Raw genomic sequence first — 22,106 nt, forward strand, 5'->3', positions numbered from 1 at the left:
GCGCGCTCTAGCCCTCACCTTCAAAGGTACCGAGTGGAGAGAGATTAATCTACAACCTTCCTACCATTATTGAGAAACAAGTGTTATATGTTAGACTTTTTATGAGAAGTTAAACAAATAATAAATTTTATCAATAATTAATTTGAAAATATAGCTTAAACCGCCCCTATAGGCTATAGCGATTCATGCAAGACGCTCTCTTGGACCAGCCGATTGAGAAAGTATGGGATCGGGACTACTCTATTGCCCCAACTTTTCCTCCTATATATATTTTTTTAAAAATATTTTAGTCATATAAAAATTACATAAAAATAAATTTATAAATTGACGTGATTTAATGTGATATATTAAATTATATTTTATTATAAAATAGATCTAATAAATTTCATGAAATCACGTCAGTTTGTAAATTTATTTTATATAATTTCTATGTCTATAACACTTCTCTTTTTTTTTTTTTTATATATGATTAATGATTATTCACCACCTAATTTTGAATGTTTTATGGTGAACGTGGAATTCTCAACTTTCACATTTTCTACCTTGAAATTGAATAATAAATTTATTTGCTTATTTATAAAAAAAATACCTCCCTCGATTCCTCCCTATGGCCGCCGTTAATACATTATTTCCCACTCTATCTCCCGCCTCTCTCCGTCCATGTCTCAATATCAAACTTGTATTAAATACGGGCTTTGAACTTCTCAGTATGAAAGCGAAGCAATACTTGGTCCTTTTTTATACAGTAAAATGAGATAATCTATAAATAATAATAAAATAATTTATAAATAATAATGAAATAATTTAAGTTAATATATTTTATGAGATTTTGAGAAATAAGAGAGAGAAAAAGTTGAATAAAAATATTAAAAAGTTAAAATATTGTTATTATATAATTTTTTAGTATTATTTTTATTTTAAAATTTAAAAAAGTTTTTTTTTTTAAATTTAGGAAGTTTTTAATAATTAAGTAATGATTAGATGAAAAAGTTAAAAAATTAAAATTCTGAAATTAAAAAAGTGTTTATATTTGTGGTATTTAGATATTGAGATGAGAGAAGATGAAAGTATCTCTCTATCCAAACCAGAGCTTAATTGAGAGATATTACTTTTCTGGTCGTCACTGGGTTGGCCAATGGACACCACCTATAAAACTACTAAATTTCTAAAATTTACCTTGATCAAGAAAAACAAAGGAATCAGTATCTTCAAATCTGTAATGTAAAATACCGTAAAATGCCAAACAAAATCCCAAAATCCATAACGTAACATAGGGCTAGCGGCGGGGCGCCGCCACCCCACCCACCTCGTCTGACCCCTGTTTGATAGGGACGGAGCCCCGGAGCCCCAATCCGCAAGTGGATACCCTCATGCAGCTAGGCACCAGGGGATGAGGCCCGAGTTGGACTCAAGCCTGCCCTGGGTTTACTTCGTCTACTTGGCCTAACCCAGCCCACCATATATGTATATATTAAAAAAATAATTTTTTTTAATAAATCGACATAGTTTTATCCAAAGTTTTTTTAAAAATAAAAAATAAAAGGACATCATTTTTTATTATGCTTGGTTTAAAACCTTAAGCCCCATCCCTTGTGCAGCATCTCTCTCTCTCTCTCTCTAGCATAGTTTGGTTTTGAATGTTGGATTTTTTTTTTTTTTTTCTTCAATTGGTTTGGAGTGGTAGGGAGTTTTGGGTGAGGTGGGTAGATGGCCATGGGAGCTAATTCGCCCCTCGGCATCCGGATGGGGGCACTCGCTCACAAGGGGCGAGGTTGGGCCCTGGAGGCCCAACTCCCTCTCCCCCCAACGTGGAATGTTTAGTCATGTACGTTCTATTTAAATTATTTATCAACTACTACTGTACGTGACAGACAGGCATGATGCAAAAGTGATCGATCATCATGTGCATAGAAACAGTAGTATTTATTTTGGGATTCTTAATAATACGTCTTTATCTCTAGCTCCTTGGTATGCCAGTCCCAGACACAAAGCACTACTATTTCTTTACTGAAACTAAACTTTGTTTTACAATGGATCTTGGAGTTTACTCTTTACGGATTTTGATACAACTTACAAATGAAGCAGCATGAATCAACACTTATTCAAACAACTGAAAAATCATTTCAGCCAGAGTGCAGAAACTTGGAAAAGGAAAATGCTAGTTGAAAGCAGGTCAGCATGCACTGCTCCTCCAGCAAAATGAAATGCCATCATTTGGTGTAAAGAACATCCTCCCCTGGGTGGCGGTAGAGCGGCTGTTTCAATCTCTTCTGATCAAAGGTGTGCCTATTTTTGTTTTTTTGGTAACAAGGTGCATTCAGTTAGGTAGAACTATATATGATACTTCAATGGAAATGTAAACATTTTAGTAGAACTCGATACCATAACTCCAATGCTAATGGTTCAGTATCAAGGATTTGATTGTAACCAAATAATTAAAACAAAACATGACCATGTCTGGATAAGAAAATTTTTAGCATAATCTAACTCACCCAATCAGGCCAATGGAGCGTGCCAGCACAAAGATTCCATTCAGATAGCCAATCTTGACAATCTCATCAATCTCTTGCTTGGTGAACATTCCACAGCCGGCAAGGAGATCCAAGAAAAGGGAACCAATTGCACCATCAACATTCATCACCAGATTATTTGCTTTGGAGAGGGTGTAAATTTCGACTTCCACAGCGTATTCCATGTACTTTACAGAAGGGAAATGTGAGCGCGCAAACCGTTGTAGCAGCTCTACTCTCTTGTCTCTGTTGTCGCCTCTCTTGATCCTTTGCCACCGGAAATAAACAAGAGTTTCAAACACTAGTATTTCTGTTATAGCCACTAGAAGCATTATAAATCTTTTGAATTTCACGGTTTCTATGCTTTTGGCAATTTGAATAAAATAGTGGCAGTTGAAAACTCCCTGTACCTGTGCCCAATTCCTGGTACACGGATGCCCTTCTTTTTCATGGCTTCAACAAACTCATATGGTGCCAAGCCCTGACATACACCACAAAGAGATATCATGTTAGAATCTTTGACCAGCAGAAACCAACTGACAATAAAGTTTCTGGTAATGCCCATCCTGTCTCACCCGGTCACAGGCATCCTTGAAGTATCGAGCAGCATCATCAATGGCACCACCAAATCGGGGACCAATTGTAAGCAAACCTGTTTAAGAAGTGTATTGTTCACTATTCCCTCACATGATCAGCTCAAAGGAGCCAGTCCTCTAAGAAATTTGAAGTAATAAGCTCAGAGAGGGAAAGCCACTATGGCAACTCTTTACCAGAGACCAGACAGGAAATAAGGTCCTTTCCAGCTCTTGATGTTACAATGGCATTATGAGCACCAGAGGCGCAAGGACCATGGTCGGCACATAACATGATACACATCTGATCATTCTTGTATTTGTTAGTTATAGGAAAAGAAAATCCAAGTCTGCTTTTAGAAGCAAGCATTTATTTAAACAGAAAACTTGGGAGACAGTGAGCTAAATCAAGCAAGAATTTTGAGCAAAAATCGAGTTTATAGGGAAAAAAAAATGATCTCTATGGTCATGAGAAACCTACCTCAATAAATTGTGTGCAGTAACGGGGAAGGCTGCGTTTGAACCACAAAAGTGAGACAACACCACCAATACCATTACCCGATTCAACAATAGAAGACATTGGTACACCGGCATAGCATTGCTCCTCGCCTACACATTGATTACAAGGATTAGAGAAAATGATATCTAATCCATAAAGCACATGAATACCATATTAAAGTATTGATCAGGATTCAACAGGTACCCCTTTCATCAGAGATGGTGGAAATAATATGGGTTGGAGCGCGAACTTTCCCACTCTTGATGGCAGTGTTAAGATCCTCGGGGATTTGTCGAGGCTGAACCTCCTTTACTGGTTTAATCTTCTTTTCTTCAACCTCACAGTATATTAAAATACAAAGTAAACAAAAACAGTTAAATGCAGAGCCTAAGGGAACTCATGGCAAGAAATTTTGTTTTCTTTTTCGTTCAGAACGGGGTTGGAGGTTACTTATAGAATGATAAAAGCTCATGATACTTAGAAACTAACCAGTTTCTCAAAAGTTTCCTTAATTGCAGTTTCTAAAGTTTCATATGATGTGGGAACAACAGCTCCAGCTTCTCTTAGTGCTTGATTTTTTCCTTGAGCAGATTCCATCTCACCACCACTTTTAGCCCCCTGATTTCAACAATACCAAGGAATGTAATTCTTTTTATGAGAAACTAAGGAATGTTATTACTTGGGAATGGGCGCCTTTAGTAATATCATTACAGAATACTGCATTAAAGAGAGATCAGTCAAAGCCAATTAAGGTAGTTGCTTACAGCATGCCCGAATTGTACTTCAGATTTGAAAAGTCGTGCACAAGTGCCACTAACCCAAGCAACCATTGGTTTAGTTACTTTCCCTTGTTTCAGGGCTTCAACTAGCGAGTACTCATCTCTCCCACCAAGTTCCCCAAGTACAACAATCATTTTAACCTGAGATTTACAAAAAATGAGATGCAAGGAGAACAAAGACAAGACACTCAGTTACAATCTCATAATAAAATTTTTCAGCTTTTATGCCTTTAAAAATAGAGTTTGCAATTTATAACCAAAGAAAATTGCATGGGTATGATCAATTTCTGGTCCTCGAAGAAATTGGGACATTTTTTTTTTTTTTTTTATAACTTTAAAGCTGGAAGTATAATGTAAGATGGTGCAGATATTACTTGTCACACAGAAAAACTAGAGTACAGGATGCAGACATTTGGCAAGCACCTAAGAGGGAGCAAATCAAAGTGATACCATACCTGCGGAATGTTGTTAAACCGCAAAACATGATCAGAAAGAGTGGAGCCTGGGAACACGTCTCCTCCAATGGCAATACCTAAAAGAGTTCCAAAAACTCAACAATGTTTAGATTACACTGTTACACAGAAAAACTCAACAATAGCAATATCTAAACCCACGCAGATTAGGCTGCCTTGAAGACAAAATGAAAATAATAGCACTGGCACAGAGGTACCTTCATAAATTCCATCAGTAACACGGGCAACAGTATTGTATAATTCATTTGACATCCCACCCTGCAATTGGATGAAATTGTTTAACCGTGGCCATAAACATGGCATTCTGGCCAAAGGCAGTAATTTTGATTGGTAGTGAAAAAAAAGCCAATCAGGAGGAAGATCCAGTCATGTCAATTGGGTAGGGGACCCACAATTTGGAAACTCCTATACCAAAAGATTCTAAATCTCAATCTTGAATTAAAGATTACACAAGTCCATCAGCCAAAGAAAGTGCCAAATTGTGCTTGACAGCTTAGAACTGTTTGCACCGTTCAGTTGACAGAGAAAAACAGGTCGCGCATACACTTCCAATGGAATCCTTATACTAGGCTATCATTTGTGTCACTACTTGCATCTGTATTAAGAGGATATGTAGTAGGAATGAGAAATACGAACAAAACTCAATCTCAGATCAGATATAAATTGCTGAAGGTGAAAAACAATATTGTTAATCATTGCATGCATCATGCAACCATTATAACACAAAAATTATATTATGATGACATTCTGGAGCTCTATAACAAAACACCATTGAGCAGCCAAAAAAGTATACTTATTGTTAAGAAATTTCTTGAGAGTGAAGGGCAAAGAATGCTCCATGATGTGAGAAACATACATGCAATGAAGAGATGAAAATGAGTGACTACATACAGATTTGGAGACAAAACCAACAGATCCAGGCCTGTACAGCTTGCAATGAATTATATTATCAATAGTTCCAGCAGTGTCTCCAATCTTGAAAGCTCCAGCTTGAATGCCTCCAACAGTTGCTGGGCCAATAACAACCTGCACCGTCATTAATAAATTAGTACTGCTCGTTAATCTCTTGCCTGGTAAAGTTAATTTAAAAGTATATGCAACTTTTCTCTTACCTTATTGTTTGCCTGTGCAAATGCAATCAATTGCTTCGTGTCTGACTCTGGAACACCTTCAGCAATAATAGCCACAACTCGAATGGTTGGCTGCTTCAGAGCATCCATCGATGAGGCGGCAGCACTGTAGAGTTGTCAAATATAATTAATCACAAAGTGTAAACTAATGAAATCCATCAACACAAAAGGAGTTCATTTGATGAGTGCTGACCTTCTAAAGGATGCAAAGTTGATAAAGATATCAGCAGTAGGATGTGCAGCACAAGCCACCTCAATGCTGCAAAAGAAATTGACGTAAAAAAAACAAAAAAAACTCAGAAATGGATATAAACAGCAGATCATGCATGTTAGTTGCACTAATAGGTTAGAGAGCATACCACAATTTGACATCATTATTCGAGACTACTCATGAAAAAAAACTGTATGTATCTATCTGTGTAAATAAAACTGTATTCCATTGTTTGTAATCCGTCATAATTCATCTATGAATAAGTAGTTGTGTATGTGATCACTATGCTATGTGCAAGCAGGTTATAATATTGAGATCTATAAAAAGATGAAACAAACCATAAAGCAGTCCATTTTGCACAATAGTGAAAAACAATTTATTTTAACGAGTTATATTATTAGAAAAAATAGTACCACAAAAGGATAATAGTCAAACCAAACGGATCAATGTAAATCTGTTGTCTGATCATACAAAATTGCCTATCCCAAGTCTAAATCAAACCATCAACAGATGAGTATTATATAGAAAGTGAAAGCTAGACATAACATACGTTGAGTGCACAGGGATGACAATCTCTTCTTGACCAAAAAAGAGTTTCTGAAATCCATCGCCACCAGGGTTAATGATTCCAGCAACCGACGGTGTTTCCCTCCCTAGAAATCCAAACATAAACACATCCAATCAACACCAAAGACTAAAAGTCAAATCCAAGACGCTAGAGGAAACTCAGTCACTAAATCATTATATCCCTCTCGGAATAAATGAAGTACGCATTCAATGCACACCACAAAGGAAGTCAAAATCAAGCATTCGCTGAATCGGTAATTGCTTGTAGTTGTAAAACAAAGCTTGGGTAGTGCGCGAGAATAGTTGTCCGGTGGCCATGATGGAGACTCAGCGACCTGTCACATATATTAGAATAAGATGCTGCTTTAGGAAGTTCAACAGACATATATATAGAAGGAGAAGGAATACTAGAACTTCTAATATAACTTGAACCGCATCAAACACCTATGATTAGTCTAACTACTTCAGTTGGCGAATGAAGGACTATTTAAATGGCTGTAAGATGTTCCCGGGCTAGCACTTTATGATCCAACATTAATAACCCATCACGTGTAATCTCCGATAAAAATCAGCAAGCAGATTCAAGTAAGTTTTGTAATTAAAACCATGATTATTATATCACTTTTGTAAGGCAGTCCCAACGCAATGTGTTATTAACCGACAGACTTACTTCCAATCAAACAGCGTATGATACTAATCAGAAACAAGGACCATATCTCTTCCGCTTTTGTTTATGTATCTATCCCACATTCGAAACCTCCAGAGTCAGTACACTAACTGAGAAAACAGAGCATTTCGCTCCACCTCAAAGACATCAACAAACTGCAGCATCAAACAAGCCTGAGGAATCCGAAACCCGAGGTAAGGAAGAACATAATCCAGACCAAGATTGGGATTGGAGTAATCAGGGACTCCTAAAAGGACAGTCCTCGCCGAGAGAGAGAGAGAGAGAGAGAGAGAGAGAGAGTTTCCAAGGTAGGAAATTTGATGATACCTGGCAGCGAACAAGGTTCAAACCGAGTCGCCCAGATAGAGCTCAGTGGCGGGAATAGCGAACCGGGAACCGACAATGGAGTGCTGGAGGTCAGGACTCAGGAGTGATGACTGATGGTAGTCTGCTTTATATAAGCAGAGGGAACGACCACGTAGATATCTGTATACGGTTATGAACTTTTTTCTATTAGTTGGAATTAAAAAAATGATAGAAATATAAAATATAAAAGAGAGTAATATTATTTTAAAATTAATTATAGAGTAAAGTTAGAGAGAAGTTATTATAGTAATACATATTTTGTACTTACTGTATAACTACTTCTAATTGATTATTTCTAATATTTATTTAGAAAAATATGTGATCTAGATGATATTATATTATATATACAAAATAAATGTTTTTAATAGTGATTTTTATTTATATTTATTTTTAATTATATTATACGAATTGGGTGTTTAAATTTGGCAGTACAATCTTTTTACTACTGTTTTGGTTTGGTTTGAATTCGGACTGTCTTGTTAGTTGGGGGTTGTTAGTTGGGGGTAGGTTGATCCAAGGGTTGACTTCAACCCCCCCAAAAAAAAAAAATAACTCGGTTGTATTTTAAGATGAAAAAACTACTTCCAAAGTTATTGCTTTATTTGACTGCTCAGTGAAATTATTTATTTTTATTTTTTACTTAATAATGAAAGAATTGATTTTAAATGTATTGATATATATATATATATATTTAAAAATATTTAAAAATATTAAAAAAATGTGAATAAAAAAATTACAAAAACAACAAAATAGCACCGCTCTTTTAAGATTCACAACCAGTTTCATTTATTTTAGACCCCACGAATGATTATAATTTAAATGAAAATAATATATTTACAATTACTTTCATAATTTTTACATAATATTATTTTAAATGAGATATATTTTTAAAAAATAACTTATCCAATTAACATCGTTTTACAGAAATATCATTATTTTAAAATACGATTGTATGAAATATTTTATGTATATCATTACTCACTGTCAATGAGTCATTGATGGCAGTGATGGATCGTGGCGATGCAAGAAGTTGCATGGTCCGATGAGGTTAATGATTGCAACACTAAAGATTTCTTGATGCTTAAGATTTTTTTTATATAAATAGACTTCATATCATTTAATAAATCGAAGTTACAACTGTGACTTATCAATACAGGAAAAATCCAGACTATAAGCCAAATTATGCAACTGCTCCGGGGCACCCTTGTACACTAGTAACATATATTGTCTTAACTTCTCAATAACTCTCTCTTAAAAGAGAAAGTGCTCTGTAAAAACAGAGCTGAAGAGCCCCCTTCGTCCTCCCAAGGAGGAGCAGTACAAGACACTTCTATTATGGACACCAAGTCCAATAGCTTATTTCTTCTTTATTAAAAACTAAACAACAAAAGACTACAATATAAAACACAACAAAAACAACAGAACCACAAGCACCGGCATGAGCCTAGATGACACGCCTATCGCAAGCATCGGCTTCACGAGCCCAGACGGTACGAGCACCCAGCTCTCGCACGGACCACACAGGCCAGTTGTACGACTATTGACCGTAACATCGCCCGCCACACTCGACCAGCTCTTGCCCTAGATTACGTGCAATCTAACGGCTCAACACCTCACTCGGGTCAAAACACAAAACACAACAACTCTAAATAAACAAACACATGGACCAAAAAAACACATGGGCTAGCCACACCAAAAACCAGACTGTTAGCAAACAATGAGATGGCAGCCTAGGGTTTTATCTCTTGCAGTCAGCCGCAGCCCCCCACCCTTTTTTTTTTCCCTTCCTCTTTTTTCCTTCCTCCTTCCCCCGAGCTCATTTCTCTTGGAATAACGGCCTCTGCGACTACCGCCCACCCACACGAGCCTCGGTCCTCCCAGCTTCTCCCACCATCTACCAACATCGTCCCTCTCGCATGAGCACTGCCCAAAGGAACGTCGCCCAACTTCCCTCTTGCCCATCTTCCCACCACCTTCCCTCTCGCCCCCCCCCCCCCCCCCCCCCCCCCCCCCCCCCCCCCCCCCCCCCCCCCCCCCCCCCCCCCCCCCCCCCAATCGGCCACCTCCACCTGAGTTTTTGAGCTTCCCCTCCACCCTCGCACAAGCACCGGCCACCTCCTTCCTCCACCATAGCTCATCGATTAGGGGACCGTGATCCTCAAAACGAAAAAAATAGAGGCATATCACCTCATGTGGCTTCATAGGCTCAAGTTTCTCAACAAATCACGAGGGAGAAGCTGGAAAAACATAGACTAGAAAGAAAACAGAGAGGAAAAAAAAATTGTTGGGATCGAGAGCTGTGTTTCTTCATTATTAGACTTGAAAGAAAAAAAAGCATTTAAATACAAACAAAACAAAAAACTAAAAGAAAGCATAGGGAAGTGAGGGGGAAGGAGCCGAAGCTCCCACCCCTCTAGCCGATTTTGAAGTTGGGGGAAGTTTAGAGAGAAGGGAGAGGGTTTAGTAAACGATGCTTTGAGAAATTTTGGGTGATGGTCTATTGGTAAGAGATAATATCAAATGTTAGATGATAAAGGGTAAAACAAAGCTACAAGTCGTTTGTATTTCCAGTTTTTATATTCTGTTATTTTTCTTACACAGCTGTAAATATAGAAGGATTTTACTTTCTGTTAGTTTGTTACATAGGATACTTGTATAAAGGCTACGGCCTCCCTTTCTTTTCACAGTGAACAGTACAATATACAGAATCGGGTTTTACCTCCATCAACACTCTCTGTTTTCTACTTTCCCCTTCTTACCATTTACTTACATGGTATCAGAAAGCCATTAAGAGCAACGATGGAGTTCTCCGAGCCAAATACCCCAATACCCCACCTGATTCACCAACCCACTCAGATCTTCATACAAACCCTCCCTCTCGATACCTCAATCTTACAGATCCCACAAACCCTTACCGCTTAGATCACGACGATAGTCCTTCAATCATTCTCGTTGCTGATCTACTCACAACCGAAAATTACACAATCTGGTCCCGTGCGATGAAACGAGCATTACGAGCATTACGAGCTAAGAACAAGCTCGGATTCATCGACGGCACCTTACCCAAACCCAAATTCCCAAATGACCCCTTACTCGACCTCTGGAATCGTTGCAATGACATGGTAGTGTCATGGATTCAAAATTCCATCACTCCCTCTCTCAAATCCAGTGTTGCCTTCGTCGACGATGCATACGAGATTTAGCTGGATCTTCATGAACGACTATCTCACCAAAATGGGCCCCGAATATTTCAATTGAAGAAAGTTTTGGCTTCTCTTTCTCAAGAACATGACTCGGTAAGCATCTATTATAGCAATCTAAAGACTCTTTGGGATGAAATGGCAATTTATGATCCTCTTCCATCTTGTTCCTGCGGAACCATGAAGATTCTTTTAGCCCGATCACAACGGGATTGTGTTCTACAATTTTTAATGGGTTTGAATGATTCTTTTTCACCCATTCGTGACCAGATCATGCTTCTAGACCCTCTTCCCCCTGTTTCTAAGGTTTTTTCTCTTGTACAGCAACAAGAACGCCATCACCAAATTACCTCTATTCCTCAACCTTCTGAAACCCTAGCCCTTGCTGCCAAGAAGCCTTATAACCTTTCCAAACCATCCCACACAAATCAAACCAATCCCCGAAAGGACCGTCCCTATTGCACTCACTGCAAAATTTCAGGTCACACTGTCGACAATTGCTTCAAACTTGGCAATGCCGAACCTCCCCTTTGTACCCATTGCAATATGACTGGTCACTTGGTTGAGAAATGCTATAAGCTAAAAGGGTATCCACCGGGTCACAAATTCCATACCAAACAACCTCCTAGTTCTCATGCTAATCTATCTTTTGCTCTTGAATCTGATGGTTTCGGTGAGGACAAGGTGGGTTTGACAAAGCTACAATATCAGCAGCTGCTAGCTCTACTACAACCTCAGGATCCTATCTCGACTAATGCCCTGCGTTCAAATAACTCAGCCTCACACTCCAATATGTCTGGTATAATCAATTGCCTCTCAACACACACACACGCCTCTTTGGCTTCACCCAACACAAATTGGATAATTGATACTGGTGCTACAGACCACATGGTCTGTAGCACCTCCCTGTTTTCATCCATTACTTCCACAGTTTCATATTCTGTTAAGCTTCCAAATGGAAGCTCAGCATCCGTGACCCATGTTGGTACCATCCATTTGACCAACACTGTTATTCTCAGAGAAGTCCTTTGTGTCCCTTCTTTCAATTTCAATTTAATTTCTGTCCCAAGATTGACCAAGTCTAATAACTGTTGTTTTATTTTTTTTTCTTCTCACTGTTTCATTCAGGACCTGCATTATTGGACAACGATTGGGAAGGGTGATCTACTGCATGGGCTTTATCATTTTCCCTGCTCAGATGTGTCACCCACTGCCCTTACCAATTATTTTTCCATTTATACACACAAACCACACACAGACCTCACACATTTTGCTTTTGTTGCACAAAATCCAACTCCACACAACCTATGGCATTGTCGCCTAGGTCACTTATCCAACCATAGGCTTCAATTAATCAAAGATCTATCTGTAGACACTCATAGCTCTCTTACTAATGAAATGCCTTGCACCTTGTGTCCTTTGGCAAAATTCAATAAATTGCCTTTTCCTGATAGTTCTCATTATTCTTCTAATATATTTGAAACCATCCATTGTGACATTTGGGGACCTTCCCCAACAATAGCACAAGATGGTTCCAAATATTTCTTAACTATTGTGGATGATTTTTCACGTTCCACGTGGCTTTATTTACTCCAAACCAAGGCTGAAACCCGCAAGTGCATTGAGTCTTTCTATCATTTAATTGAAACCCAATTTAACATGAAACTTAAAATCTTAAGAAGTGACAATGGTGTTGAATTTCAAATGAAAGAATTTTTTCACAAAAATGGCATTATTCATCAAAGAAGTTGTGTGGAAACCCCTCAACAAAATGGCATTGTTGAGAGGAAACACCAACACTTATTAAATGTCACTAGAGCCCTCATGTTTCAATCGGGTTTGCCACATAAATATTGGAATCATGTTGTCCTCACAGCAACATACATCATTAACAGACTCCCTACACCTCTTTTGAAAAACAAAACCCCATATGAGCTCATTTTTAAACAAAAACCAACCTACACTCATATGCGCGTTTTTGGATCTTTGTGTTTTGCTGCCACTATTTCCCAAGGCAGAACCAAATTCCAACCTAGAGGCCGTGTCTGTGTTTTTATTGGCTATCCTTTTGGGATTAAAGGATATAAACTTTTAGATATTCAAAACAACACCATCTTCATTTCAAGAGATACTATTTTTCATGAATTTGTGTTTCCTTTTCACACCAATAATCCTAATTTTTCTCCCTCAACAGATTTCCCCCCATCTCCTTTCTCTCTTAATTCACCTTCCACTACACAAATTCATTCCTCTCCTCCCTCATTCCCATCTCCTTCACCTTCACTACAAAACCTCACCAACACTTCAAACTTTCCAAACATTCTCTATACTGCCGAAACCCAAACACCCACAAACAACCCCTTCCCCACCCCTGCACCTGTCCATACAGCTACACAACCTACCTTACCACACAACCCTGCACCTACATCTTCACCTCCACACTTCAGCTCTCCCCACCACTCTCTTCCTCTAACACAGCCTACCCTTAGAAGATCTTCTCGGACTAGAACAGCTCCTCAATACCTCCAGGATTACCACTCCAACCATGCCATGCAGCACCCTTATGACCAATCAAGTTCCAAGCAGGCTCCTACTTCAAATGGTAAACCATTTCCTTTATCTCATTGTTTATCTTATCATCTTTTTAACCCTGTTTTTCAAGCATTCACCACTTCCATTTCCTTGCATACCGAGCCTCATTCTTACAAACAGGCCATTAAGGACCCGGCTTGGTGTAGAGCTATGGAAGCTGAAATTACAGCTTTGGAAACAAACCACACTTGGATACTTACTGACCTACCAGCAGGTAAAAGACCAATTGATTGTAAGTATGTTTACAAGGTTAAATTCAATTCTGATGGTACTTTGGAAAGGTTGAAAGCCAGGTTAGTAGCCAAAGGCTACACCCAAGTAGAAGGAGTAGATTATGTTGATACCTTCTCACCTGTAGCTAAGTTGGTAACTGTCAGATTTTTACTTAGTGTGGCAGCCATTAAAGGCTGGTTTTTACATCATTTCGATGTAAACAATGCTTTTTTAAATGGTGATCTAACTGAGGAAATTTACATGAAAAAACCACCCGGATATACCAAGGGTGAACCTCACCAAGTGTGCAAGCTTCTTAAGAGCCTTTATGGTCTTAAACAAGCTTCAAGACAATGGAATTCTAAGTTGACCTCATCTCTTCTTGCCTTTGGATTTGTTCAATCCAAATCAAATTATAGTTTATTTACTAAACAAGAAACAGATTCCTACATTGCCATCTTAGTTTATGTTGATGACATTCTCGTTGCTAGCAACTCAAATAATTCCATCTCTTCTCTTAGAACTTTTCTCAATAATCAGTTCAAAATAAGAGACTTGGGCTGTCTAAGATATTTTTTGGGTTTAGAGATTGCAAGATCATCCAAGGGCATCCACTTATGTCAAAGGAAATATGCCTTAGACATCCTTTCAGATTCGGGTATGTTGGGTTGTAAACCTTTGAAACTCCCTTTGGAACAAAATTCCAAACTAAGCAAAGAAGATGGCACTCCCATTTCTGACCCCAGCATTTATAGAAGACTTATTGGTCGGCTGTTGTACCTCACAATCACTCGGCCAGATATTAGCTTTGCTGTTCAGTTACTTAGTCAGTTCATGGACAAGCCCATGTCCACTCATTTGGCTGCTGTATACAAGATTTTGAGATATATTAAAACCTCCCCTGGTCAAGGCATCCTCCTATCCTCCTCATCTCAAATTCAGCTAAGGGCATATTGTGACAGTGATTGGGCCTCTTGTCCTGACTCCCGTAGATCCACCACAGGCTATTGCATATTTTTAGGTCAATCACTAGTCTCTTGGAAGTCCAAGAAACAAAATGTAGTCTCCCGATCTTCAGCTGAATCTGAGTACAGATCAATGGCCACCACTTGTTCAGAGCTGACTTGGCTTCGCTATTTATTACAAGATCTTGGTCTACATCATCCACAGCCTGTATTTCTTTTTTGTGACAACCAAGCTGCATTACATATTGCTGCCAACCCGGTATTCCACGAGAGAACGAAGCATATCGAGCTTGATTGCCACTTAATTCGAGATCAAATCCAACATGGTAACATCACCACTGCACATGTAACTTCTCAGACCCAGTTGGCTGATTTACTTACCAAAGCTTTGCCCTCCTACCTCATGCAATCGCATCTCTCCAAGATGGGAATAATTAATCTTTATTCTCCATCTTGCGGGGGGGTGTTAGATGATAAAGGGTAAAACAAAGCTACAAGTCGTTTGTATTTCCAGTTTTTATATTCTGTTATTTTTCTTACACAGCTGTAAATATAGAAGGATTTTACTTTCTGTTAGTTTGTTACATAGGATACTTGTATAAAGGCTACGGCCTCCCTTTCTTTTCACAGTGAACAGTACAATATACAGAATCGGGTTTTACCTCCATCAACACTCTCTGTTTTCTACTTTCCCCTTCTTACCATTTACTTACATCAAATACTTTTTTATTTTTATTTTTTTTTTTCATTTTGAACTTAGAGATAATATAAAATACTCATTTATACAGTTCGAAAATTTTATATGAAAATATTAAATATTGTAAGACTTACCTAATGTGTCTATTTTTAAAAAAATAAGATTATTGAATGGAAACTCCTCTGGATATAAAGATTCGTAGTCATACTCCTGGCTTAGGCTCATAGGGTTTCGATTGATCAAGTTATTGTAGAGAGGGAGCAATTTGGCTTTTCAAGAGTTATGTATTGTAGTTTGAAAAAGGCAAATGCTAGAGCCACCACTGCGGCTTTGGTTTTTTTGTGTTTTAGTTTTATTTGTATAGATTTTTTTAATACTTTTAAATATTTAAAAAAAATTAAAAAAATTCACAACATTATTAAAAGATACTTTCTTAATTATGAAGTACAATAAAATAAAAAAATCCCAGCGGGAGCTCCCAACAGGAAGACTAATATTTTTTTATGATTTTTTTTTTTTTACTTTGTGATTAAGGATATGTTTTTTTAATGATGTTGTAAATTTATTTTATTTTTTAAAAAAAATTCAAAGTGTTAAAAAAATTTATGAAAAAAATAACTTAAAAAAATACATGAAAAAACACATGTTAGAGCCCAGCGAGAGCCCCAGTGGTGGCTCTAGCATTATCCTTTATAAAATGATATAGACATAGCTATTATATAATCTTTGTATAATGAAAAATGATATTTGTAATTTTAGGGTATGTAATTTTTGCTCACTCAGTTTTGAAAAAGTGGATAAATCTGTGACCCACATCATATGAAAAAAAATATATTTTTTTAATGATGAACTCTACTTTTTTTCAAAAGGAGTGCAAGGGGCAATATTTTAGGTAAAAGTGGATAAATATGTGATCCACTCAAAACACTTTTTTTTCTAGCATTACTCATATTTTATTAAAAAAAGAGAAATATTTTAGCCACAAATGAATTATATAAAAACAAATCCACATATTGACTTGACTTGATGTTGTACTTTAGGTTGTAAAGTTATTTTTATCATAAACTAAATCTGATAGATTACATTAAATCATGTTAATTTGTGAGTTTAATTTTATGTAATCCATCTGTATTTATAGCATTCTCTTACAAAATTAGGTAAAAAGTTGTGAAATAATTTTCTTTCTATTATTTTGGTAAATAATGGCATAGTATTTTCATAAATGGGGTTTCAAATTAGAAAAATTTTACTTATCATCCCCTATATCACACACCAATATGTAATTTATCACTTTTGTCATTCTAATTAAACACACAAATATTGGTGTGTGATTTTCAAGTATGTTTAAATAAAATGAAAAAAATGACAAATCATATATTGGTGAAGTGGCAGAACCAGGAATCTGCTTTAAGGGGGCTAAGCAAAGTTAAAACTATAACAAAATATTTGTTGTTCTATTTCTATATAATTTTTCCTAGTATAGAACAATCTAATAGTAAGATCTAAAGTTAATCTTTAAGCACAAAATAAATAATCATTTAATAGACATAATTATATATAAGTCAAACCAAGTAGTAATCAATCTATTTCAAAAAGAAAAAGGAAAAATCTAAACAAAAATACAACTGCATTAATACATGAAAGAAGGGAAAAATGAAAAAAAAAAAAAACTTTGAAAACACTACATCAATAGATTCAATACAATTATATATATGAAAGAAGAAGAAAATCGAAATAAAAAAAGAACAAAAAAATAGAGAAAAGTCAAAATGTGTATGCAGTGGCGAAATTCTCACTATGTATGTAGGCAGCTAGGCTATTAAATTGTTACTGTTACTGTAACTTGTAGAAGAGCCATAGGCTGCACCAAAAGTTTGCTTCAAGACAACACGTAATTGTGCCCATGATCAAAAGCTCCCATTTTTGGCCTTTTGGTAGATGATAAGGACAAGAGAATTTTCTTTTAGCAGTAGAAAGTTAGAAATTGCAAAATTGTAGGTGGCAGCGGGCAGAGGAGAAGAAAACCATTTGAGTTCTCTTTTTTATTTTTATTGATGGTAAAAACGTGTCATCATTTTATTAGATCATTTTATTTTATGTGAAATGTATTTTATTTATTTTATTTTTAAATCAGATTAAATTTTTTAAAATTGGACTTATAAGTAATTAATCTATAAGATCAAAATAACTTTGTATAGGAGAAGCCAAGATAATTTTTTAGAGAATGGGTCAAAACAAGATGAGATTAATAGCATCCTATTAAATCATAAAAAATTAATATGTAGTATTATTTTTTTCAAACTTTGGGGTTCAGTCAATAGTTGTGTGAAATATAAAAGCATTTTTTCATAAATCGATTTATAACTTATTTTTGCCTAATATGCATGCGTTTCACACAACAATCCGCATCTCAAAGAAAATACACGTCCTTATAAACTTCACTAATAACCGCCATAGAAATTCCAACCAAGGCCTAAAAAAGCCTTTAAATTTTTCTTCAGAAAATTGCCAATTCATCTTCAATATTTAGGAATTCAGCATTAATTAATTAAGAAAAAATAATAGACATACAATTCTTTATAGAACTATATTTTAAACTATAGACATACATTAATTAACTCATTCTTGAGCCGCTTATAATTCATTCATGTCTACGCCTCTTTACTCCATATCTACCAACTTTCAAAATGGGACCACGTTATTCTTCATTTCTGGCCTTATGAACTACTCATCTAATAAATCTTACTATATATATATATAATCTGCATTTATTGTATAGGCAATAGTTTTAGGAAACTTTAGGATGGCACCCACTAGCGTTTGTTGATAAATGTTATTCTAAAACTTGTACACCGCATACCATTTACATGATATAACTTGTTTTGTAATATTCGAATTTTAAAATTTATTTTTTAAATTAAATTATACCATATAGATGATGTGTAGTGTAGATGTCTTATAATAGAATTATTCACATTTGTTATTATCAATGAATTGCCTTTTAGAAGAGAAAGTTTCATTTTGAAATCTTGATTTTAATTTTTAAAATTCGAGATCCTATTTTCAAGACTTCAAGTTACTAAGAATGTGAAACCTTATATAATGTTTTGTTATTTTTTTCACGAAATAAAGCTTGAAGTATTTTTAATAGAAAAATATTATTTATCATCTTCTTAATTATTATCTTCTCATCATTTCTTTCAATAGTGTTAAATAATAGGAATAGAGAAATGATATTTACAGTCTTAAAGTATGCAAGGCTCGCGTAGTCTTAAAGTGTGCAAGCCTCACACACTACTTTTTAAAAAAAAAATGGCTAAATCTGAGATCTATATGAAAAAATTATTTTTTATCGATATACCCCACTTGTTTTAAATAGTGTGCAAAATTTGCACACCCTAAAACTCTGTATAACATTACTTATTACTTACTGGAATATAAGTAAATGGTGATAAATAGCTTTTCAATCATTTGATACCACAATGGAGAATGATGTGGAGACATCGATTAAAAGAAAAATGAATAACGCTTATATTTTTAAAGAAAATTATTATTCTAAACCTTCTACATTACATACTACTTACGTAATATAATTTGATTAGAAAGATAAATTTTAAAATTTGAATTTTACAAATCAAATTTTATTATTTAAGTGATGCAGGTGATGCAGATGATATGTCCTACATACTGACTTTAAAAATAAATAATTCATTTTTAAAAGTGGATAAGGACTAGGAGTTCTATATTGATTTCATTTCACCCCCATTTGGTGGGTTTTTCCATTTTATTAATTACATTTATGAAAAGTGGCGTTATATTGCTACATATATAAAAGTAGACGCTAGTTTATCTAAAAGTAACAAACACACATTGATGCATGTTCTACATTTCAAAAGAAGTTCACATGCAAAGCACACCTAACTAATTCTACCATAAAAGCCGAACTACGTACCAATTAAACGGCCATGCATGTATTGCTAATAAACCAATTGATGTTGGTCTCATGAGGCCGTCCTAGCTCCATTGTTATTAATTGCATCGTCTATTCCAAACTACCAAAGCAAGAAGAATTTTGCATTGTTTTCTTTTAGGTAGCCGAAATCAAAGTATAAAGATATATTTTATTATAATAAGTAGATATCTAACTGTGAATAATAACTTTTGTTATTTTTTAAATTTTCTTTTTTTTCTATTAAGTCATGTTTTATCAAAAGACTCTTAAAATTGTTGATCATTTGACGTTTAGCTCCCTTGTAGAATTTAATGAAGGATCTTGTTTTATCAAAAGGTCCTTAAGACCCTTGACCATTTGATGTATAGCTCCATTGTAGAATTTAATGAAAGATCTTGTTTTACCAAAAGATCATTAAGACCCTCGACCATTTGATGTATAGCTCCATTGTAGAATTTAATGAAAGATCTTGTTTTACCAAAAGATCATTAAGACCCTCGACCATTTGACTTGTAGCTTACTTGTAGAATTTAATGAATGATCATGTTTTACCAAAAGACCCTTAATAGCCATGCGGCACATATGAATTGACGTCTCTTTTGGTTCGAGGTGTTCAACCTCCAAGAATGTAAGCAAAAGACCCTTAATAGCCCTTCTTCAATCTTGCAGATGATTGATTCTAGGTGTTCAACCTCCAAGAATGTAAGCAAGAATTAGAGAGAGAGAGAGAGAGAGAGACGGAAATGATCACTGAGTTCCAGAATTGCCTCTCTTCCAACTCATGAATGCTTTTATATGATGTATTAAAACAACAACGTATTTGAATACAATCAAAAACTCCCCTTATTTCTACTAAACGACATCACTGCATTACTTACACACACTTTACCTAACGACGTCGTTCTACTTACCACTCTTAGGCTTCGTTTGGATCCCAAACTCATCTTAACTCATCTCAATTCATCATTACAACTTTTTTAAATCTCAATACAAAATATAATAAACAATTCAACTTTTTTAAATCCTAAAATAATAATAATAATATTAAAAAATTATATTCTAACAATATTTTATCATCTCAACTCAACTCATTTCAACATCCAAACACAACCTTAATCATCTACATATAAAACGACACAAGACTTACAATTTACATTTACTAAAACGACTTTGTATCAACCTGCTTTTAACTACCATTCGAACCAGCCTTCATTTCTCAAAGCCAGTCTTTCCTCCCTTTGCTATCTTCCTCTACTATACTTCTTCATCAACCACTGCACCTTTCATTACATATCTCCATCAGCCTATAATATATCCTCCACTCTTAAAGCACTTTGCCCACAAAGTGAGGAAATCTGTTATGCAGTTGCCAATAAGATTTCTAAGTAGCATCCTCCACCCCATTCCCTTTCCACTGAACTAAGACTTCTGCCATGAACTTTTCTACTTCTGCATTTCAACACACATTCAGGTTCTGGTGTTAAATCTCCTTGCAAATCAACTAGTGGCAATGTTGAGAGGGGTGAAACATGCTGGTCCAATTTTTTTTTTTAAATACAAGACATGAAATACTGGATGAAGGGAAGTATGTGAGGATAAATCAAGTTTGTAAGCAACCTGACCAACCCTCTTTGTGATCTAAAATGGTCCAAGGAATCTAGGAGAAAGCTTAAAGTTCCTCCTGCTCGCCAATGACTGTTGTCTATAAGGCTGCAGCCTAAGATACACCCAGTCTCCAACTGCAAGCTCCCTCCTAGTCCTTCTTTTATCATCCTGGAACTTCATTCTTTCCTGAGAAGCAGAGAAGTTAAGCTTCAATGTTGACAAAATTTGATATTTGGTTTTCAAGACTTCTTCTATTACCTGATTAGCAGTTAAACTAGGTATATAAGATTGCAATTTAGTAGGGGGTCTGCCATATACAACTTCATAGGGAGTCAATTATGTAGAGGTGTGGAAAGTAGTGTTATACCACCATTTAGCCAAAGTCAACCAATCAAACCACAACCGTGGTTCATCACCAGGAAAGCTTCTCAGAAAATGCTCAAGGAATTTGTTAACTGCTTCGGTCTGCCCTTCACTTTGAGGATGATAAGCAGATGAGTAAGAAAATGTTACTTCTTGTAACTTGAATAACTCCTTCCAAAATGGGCTAGTTAAAGTTGCTCCTCTATCAGAAACTATGCTTTGAGGCATGCCATGCAACTTAAAGACATTATAAAAAAAATAGGGATGCCACCTTTGCTGTTGTAAAAGGATGCTTTAGGGCCACAAAATGTAAGTACTAAGATAATCTGTTTGCAACCACCATAATAACAGAATATCCCTTCAAAATTGGAAGACTTTCCACAAAACCCATAGACAAATTTGTCCAAATCTGTTGAGGTACAGGCAAAGACTATAATAAGCTAGCATGATACACATTCTCCACATTATTTCTTTGGCATATATCACATCCTTTAATGTACTTCTTTACTGCATGCTTCAAGCCAGGCCAGTAAAAATCATATCTAGCTCTCTACAATGACTTATGAAAGCCAGAATGACCTACAGATGGGCTAACATGTATGAAGTCCAAAATCTTAAGCTTCAATTCAGGGCAGTCTGGTATGTAAATCCTCCATTTCTTAAACAATAAACCATGTTTAAGAGTAAAAGGAAGAAGTGGAAGAAGAACTTTCCTGCAACAATGAAAACTGTTGCTGAGCCATCT

The 22,106-nt window shown here is 35.9% G+C and overlaps 2 protein-coding genes across 3 annotated transcripts; both read right to left on the minus strand.

Annotated features, from left to right (window-relative positions):
- Window positions 1–1,904: 1,904 nt before the first annotated feature.
- Window positions 1,905–7,834, minus strand: LOC108994778 (ATP-citrate synthase beta chain protein 2-like). Of its 2 annotated transcripts, none has more exons than XM_018970111.2 (17): window positions 7,736–7,834; window positions 6,960–7,076; window positions 6,725–6,827; window positions 6,157–6,222; window positions 5,946–6,069; window positions 5,725–5,859; window positions 5,031–5,091; window positions 4,816–4,892; window positions 4,346–4,501; window positions 4,071–4,199; window positions 3,786–3,918; window positions 3,564–3,691; window positions 3,281–3,386; window positions 3,086–3,162; window positions 2,921–2,991; window positions 2,493–2,777; window positions 1,905–2,286 (listed from the first exon to the last, which is right to left on the minus strand). In XM_018970111.2, the coding sequence occupies exons 2-17, from the start codon at window positions 7,057–7,059 to the stop codon at window positions 2,211–2,213; spliced, it is 1,827 nt and encodes a 608-aa protein (XP_018825656.1). In that variant the 5' UTR covers window positions 7,060–7,076; window positions 7,736–7,834; the 3' UTR covers window positions 1,905–2,210. The 2 variants fall into 2 exon arrangements, with proteins under 2 accessions (XP_018825656.1, XP_018825655.1); XM_018970110.2 differs by lacking the exon at window positions 7,736–7,834 and adding an exon at window positions 7,412–7,697.
- Window positions 7,835–21,031: 13,197 nt separating this feature from the next.
- Window positions 21,032–21,589, minus strand: LOC108994732. Its single transcript, XM_018970059.1, has 2 exons — window positions 21,402–21,589; window positions 21,032–21,305 (listed from the first exon to the last, which is right to left on the minus strand). Exons 1-2 carry the CDS (start codon window positions 21,587–21,589, stop codon window positions 21,032–21,034), a joined length of 462 nt encoding a protein of 153 aa, XP_018825604.1.
- Between the last annotated feature and the right edge of the window lie 517 nt (window positions 21,590–22,106).

The sequence above is a fragment of the Juglans regia genome, chromosome 12 (genome assembly GCF_001411555.2).
Source record: "Juglans regia cultivar Chandler chromosome 12, Walnut 2.0, whole genome shotgun sequence".
Lineage (NCBI taxonomy): Eukaryota > Viridiplantae > Streptophyta > Magnoliopsida > Fagales > Juglandaceae > Juglans > Juglans regia.

Bases quoted from the DNA above. Each gene is read 5' to 3' on its own strand.
- LOC108994778 (XM_018970111.2), bottom strand. From the start codon at position 7,059: ATGGCCACCGGACAACTATTCTCGCGCACTACCCAAGCTTTGTTTTAC. The intron at 6,828-6,959 runs GTGTGCATTGAA...TTGGATTTCTAG, and splicing joins TGATTTTGACTTCCTTTGTG to GGAGGGAAACACCGTCGGTT. The intron at 6,070-6,156 runs GTCAGCACTCAT...ACAACTCTACAG, and splicing joins AACTTTGCATCCTTTAGAAG to TGCTGCCGCCTCATCGATGG.
- LOC108994732 (XM_018970059.1), bottom strand. From the start codon at position 21,589: ATGCCTCAAAGCATAGTTTCTGATAGAGGAGCAACTTTAACTAGCCCA. The intron at 21,306-21,401 runs GTTGTGGTTTGA...TGTATATGGCAG, and splicing joins TTTCCTGGTGATGAACCACG to ACCCCCTACTAAATTGCAAT.